We start from the raw sequence: 4,427 nt of genomic DNA, 5'->3' as shown, positions 1-4,427 counted from the left end.
TTCCCAAATACTTTGTTGAACATCTGCAGGCTGTTTATAGACACCAAAACAAAAATATTGTAGTCAAATAACCATGTTTCCAATAAGGATTTTCTGCTGCTTATTCTTAGAATTTTTGCTTGTTTGACTGCTTAATTCTATTGGCTCCCATCAGGTTATTTTAAATGTGTGGCCTTCATTAATTTGTTCAACACATGCTTTTATCACACCCCAACCAAGGCCAGACTGTGCTAGCTACCAGGAACATATACTGGTGGGCAAAACAGATACAGTCCCTTCCTTCGCAAAACTTAAGAAGATAAACATTAATCAAGTGATCACACAAACTGCATTAAAAAAAAAAAAAGTAGAGCACATGATGACATATAAAAAGGACTTTACCTATTGGGGTATGTGATGTGTATATATCAAAGATTTCCCTAAAGAATTCAAATATGTGTAAAACAGTAAGCTCTACCTACAGGGGCTGTATGTTAAACATTTTTGTACCTTTGTGCATCTCACACAGTAAGTTCTTCGATATTTGTCAAATGATTTATTCCCGTTAGAATCTGAGATTATCCTTATTAACTAGGCTTCATTTTTAATGGTGTGCCTGAAGTCTGCTTTAGGATGACTGATTTTTTCAGAGTTTAGAAAGATACTTTTATTCTTCTAAGATTAAACAACTTCAATCTTACCTAGGTTATAAGGTAATTTTATGATTAATATTGTTCAACTTAATAAATACTATCTAGACATCAAAATAACATATTTCTTTAAAAATTACCCATGTAATTTATGTACCAAAATAATGTAAAAAATTATTTAAAATTGTTTCACTAACGGTACACATAGTTTATACAAAAATAAAATGTTTTTTAAAAGCACGTATTTTCACACTGTATATCCTGGAAGTTTATTCATCACTAATTCGCAAATATCCTTGCATTGCTTGTAAATACTTAGTGAGGCAACTTCATCGTCTTTGTCAAAGTGATCTGGTGCACTGCTGTCCAGGACATTAAGTTCCAGGTGCGACAAGTTAGATGGCAGATAAGAACTCACTTGTGATGTCCGAGGTGACTGGCTTTTTTCTGAAGACTTGCAACCAGTTCTTGTTTTAAGTTTAGTAGGGATGTCCTGACCCCTCTTTAGAACTTCAGTATTATGCATACTGTTTCAATCTATCCAGTTTCCTTTCTCCTCAGTCCAATGTGATGAAGATAAATCACTGGTAGAGATACTAAACGTTTCCTCCAAACTTTTATCTTTAATCTTTGAAATATGAGATCTTTTACATGCATATACTGCCAACCCAGCTGAAAAAGGCAGGCTAAGAACAGAACTCTTTTCACTGCTGTTTTTTCATTTGGACAGTATTGCTTCACTAGATTTACTTGTATATTGATTATGTTTTGGATTTTCTGACCCGGGACTGCTATCATGAGTTTGTAAAATTCTGCTAGTTTCCTCAGAGGTAGAGAAATCTTCAGAAGAGCAAGGGCTGGTGAAGTCATTGGAATACCTGAGTTCTGAGATGCTTTCAGAGCAACTATTTTTACATGGTTTATCTTCACCAACATCATCATTAAGAATGTCATCATCAGTGGTTTTGACCTGTTTATCTTCCATTTCTTTATCTACTACAGTTCTGTCAATAACTGCAACTTGTTGGAAAACACATGGACTTTGGACTTTCATTTCTACTTTTCCTTCCAAAATACATGCATGCATAAACCCTTGTGGAACAGTGGAATTTGCAGGCCTTACAATTTCTTCCAATAAACCATTATCTATTCTATGTTCACCACAATCTAGTTTTTTCAGTTGCACATTTCAGTTTAGTTTCTTTAGTTGTGCTAGGGTCATCAAAAACTCCACTGATTTGCTTTGAGGTATCACTGTTTTCAGCAAAAGATGCATCTAAGCCCAAACACTCGTCTTTTGGCAGTTGGCGTGGCTTCTGATGTTGTTCTGCAAAGCTTAATACTTTAACTTTGGATGAAGGAATTCTGAGTTTTGCACTCAACATTTGTGCTTGCATTTTTCTATACTGCTTTCTTCTTTCATGTACTACCAACATATCAGGATTTGTCTGCTTTAAATGTAGTTTAAGTGTATTTGTTAAACTGTAAAGCAGCTTCCCCCTTGGGACTCTTCTGGGGGGGGTCACCACTGTTCTTTTCAAAATGTTTACCTTTTTTGAGATTTTCGACTTGGTTCTTTTTATGCTGAAGATTCACTGACTTTTCATTTCCCTCCACAGGAAACTTATCCTTATATTTAGATTTACATGTGCATTTGGCAGAAGATTCTGGTGACTTCTTATCCTCAGTTCTATATAACCAGGCTAAGTGAGGATGTATTTGAGTAGGGCCTGCCACAGGTTGGTTATATAACACGGACAACTCAACCAACAATGCATTTAACAAAGGCAGCTGCCTTATTGTATTAATTCTATTTTGTTCAGTTTGAACATGATCTAAAGTTTGGTCACATGCTCCTGCATCCTGAACGTGCGGAGGATTTATGGGCACTGGAGGATTTTCATGTGCCCCAGAATTAGTACGTTTCAGAAAATCAGTATGTTTGGGGGCAGTTGCGCGGTTTTCCTCCACACAAATACCATCCGGTTCCTCAGGTACATTTATCTGAGGCTTAATGGTGATTGTACCCTGTACAGGGGGCATCTTTTCTTGGGTCAAATGAGTGTAATACAGAGGAGGGGGGCAAAATGTGTTTGTTTCTATGTCTAACTCTGTGACTTCCTGATTTGGGGGGCTAACGCTCCTCACATCACTGGAATTTAAGTTGGTTTTGCCATGCTTCACAGAAACCGTGTCACCAGAATTGGTCTTACTGGGGAAAGCTCCTTCCTCCAAACCCTTCTGTGCTTTTGGGATTTTTAAAACCACGAGAAAACTGTCGGCATGTCTTGTTCTTGGCTTCTGAGCGTGGCTGCTGGTTTTTCCTGCAGGATCTGAGAACCGATCTCTCCGTGCTTCACCCCACCTCCCGTAGAAGCGACCGGCCTCTCAAGATGCCCCAACAAGCTGCTTCCTAAATCGGTTAAGTGGTAGCCCAGGACAATGTCCCCAATCCGCTCCCCAACTTGGTTATGCAGCGGGAAACTCCCTGGATGGCCGTGGGAGCAGCCTGGGGTGGCCTGCCCCAGGACCTTGTGGGCAGCGGCAGCCAGAGAGATGCTGCAGGCACCGAGGAGCTGCGGGGCGGGCGTGGGACGCCCGGGGGGCAGCAGCAACAGCAAGGTGTAAAGCGGGGTCCGAAGGAGCTGGCGGCGCAGGGTGGCGGGGTGCAGGCGGAAGAGACAGGACTTGCCGCGACCGAAGCTGACCAGGCCGGGTCGGGGCTCCGGGGCTGGGGCTCCGGGGCCTTCCGGAGGGTAAACCAGCAGCGTGGGGAAGTCCAGCAGGCAGAAGGCCACGGCCGGGCACAAGTCGCGCGATGGCCGTGGTGGGGATGCCCCCTCCCCCTCCTCCTCGGCCTCCTCTTGCTCCTCCTCCACCGCGGCCAGGGGCGGCGGCAGCAGCAGCCCTACTTCTAGACACACTACGCAGTCGACGAGCAGCTCCAGCGAGAAGAGCCGCTCAGAGAACAGCGCAGCCATTGCTGTTGCCCCTGGAGACGCGGCCACTCGCCGTGGAGGGCGGAGCCGAAGCTTGGTTCTCGCGAGAGACAGGGAGCCCACAGCGCTCGTGCCTGCTCTCTCGCGAGACTTAAGCCCGTACCCTCCCCCTGCCCCGCGCGGGTCTAAACTGCGGCGGCTCTGGGACTTATCCCTGTGCGACGTGCTTTTGCTTTCCAGGTTTCAGTGTTAACACAATTACGTGTCATACGAGGCATGGTAATGTGGTGGCAAGAAATCAGACTTCTTCTTCCTTTGTTTTGTCCGCGTTTTTACCCGTGCCGATCCCCTGCAGTTTTGAGGTCAGGTCCAGTCCGAGGAAAACGGAAAGTCAATGCGGACTCCCCTTGCGGCAGCGAGCAGTTAACTCTCAGGGGGCTTCCTGGCTGCCGCCCACCCAAACGACCGGGACGCTGCTTGCAAGCGGCGCGCAGCCTCTGTCCGGGTAAATTATGGGGCACGGCGGCTGTGGTCCCACTTGCATTGAGCAGCCCCCGGTATGGGATTAACGATAACGACCCCGTGTACCTATGCACGTGCACACACAGCCGGGGGAGGAGATCTGAGGGCGCTCCTGCAGGTGTTCGGGGACACACACCGCTCTCCGCGAGTGGCCCGCGGCCTGGAACGAAGGCTGCTGACACGGAGAGTTTTGAGCGACGTGTAAGGACTGTGTTCGCCTAAGCTGCTCCGAAGGAGGACGTGTGCGCCCGTCACGTGTTCAGACACGTAGTTACACGAATACAAAGGACGGATTCTTCTAAGAACGCACTGAATTCGGAGCACCCTGCTGGGAGGC

At 45.7% G+C, this 4,427-nt stretch overlaps 1 protein-coding gene across 1 annotated transcript; it reads right to left on the bottom strand.

Moving 5' to 3' along the window:
- Window positions 1-8: 8 nt before the first annotated feature.
- LOC132008980 (microtubule-associated protein 10-like) lies at window positions 9-4,410 on the bottom strand. Its single transcript, XM_059387430.1, is given in 4 exon segments — window positions 9-1,801; window positions 1,803-2,152; window positions 2,154-2,947; window positions 2,950-4,410. Coding segments are annotated over 4 exon segments (2,730 nt in total). The 5' UTR covers window positions 3,611-4,410; the 3' UTR covers window positions 9-876.
- Window positions 4,411-4,427: the final 17 nt, after the last annotated feature.

The sequence above is a fragment of the Mustela nigripes genome, unplaced genomic scaffold (genome assembly GCF_022355385.1).
Source record: "Mustela nigripes isolate SB6536 unplaced genomic scaffold, MUSNIG.SB6536 HiC_scaffold_2662, whole genome shotgun sequence".
NCBI classification, from domain to species: domain Eukaryota; kingdom Metazoa; phylum Chordata; class Mammalia; order Carnivora; family Mustelidae; genus Mustela; species Mustela nigripes.
The sequence above is the reverse complement of the archived record's forward strand: the minus strand, read 5'-3'. Positions and strand labels throughout refer to the sequence as shown.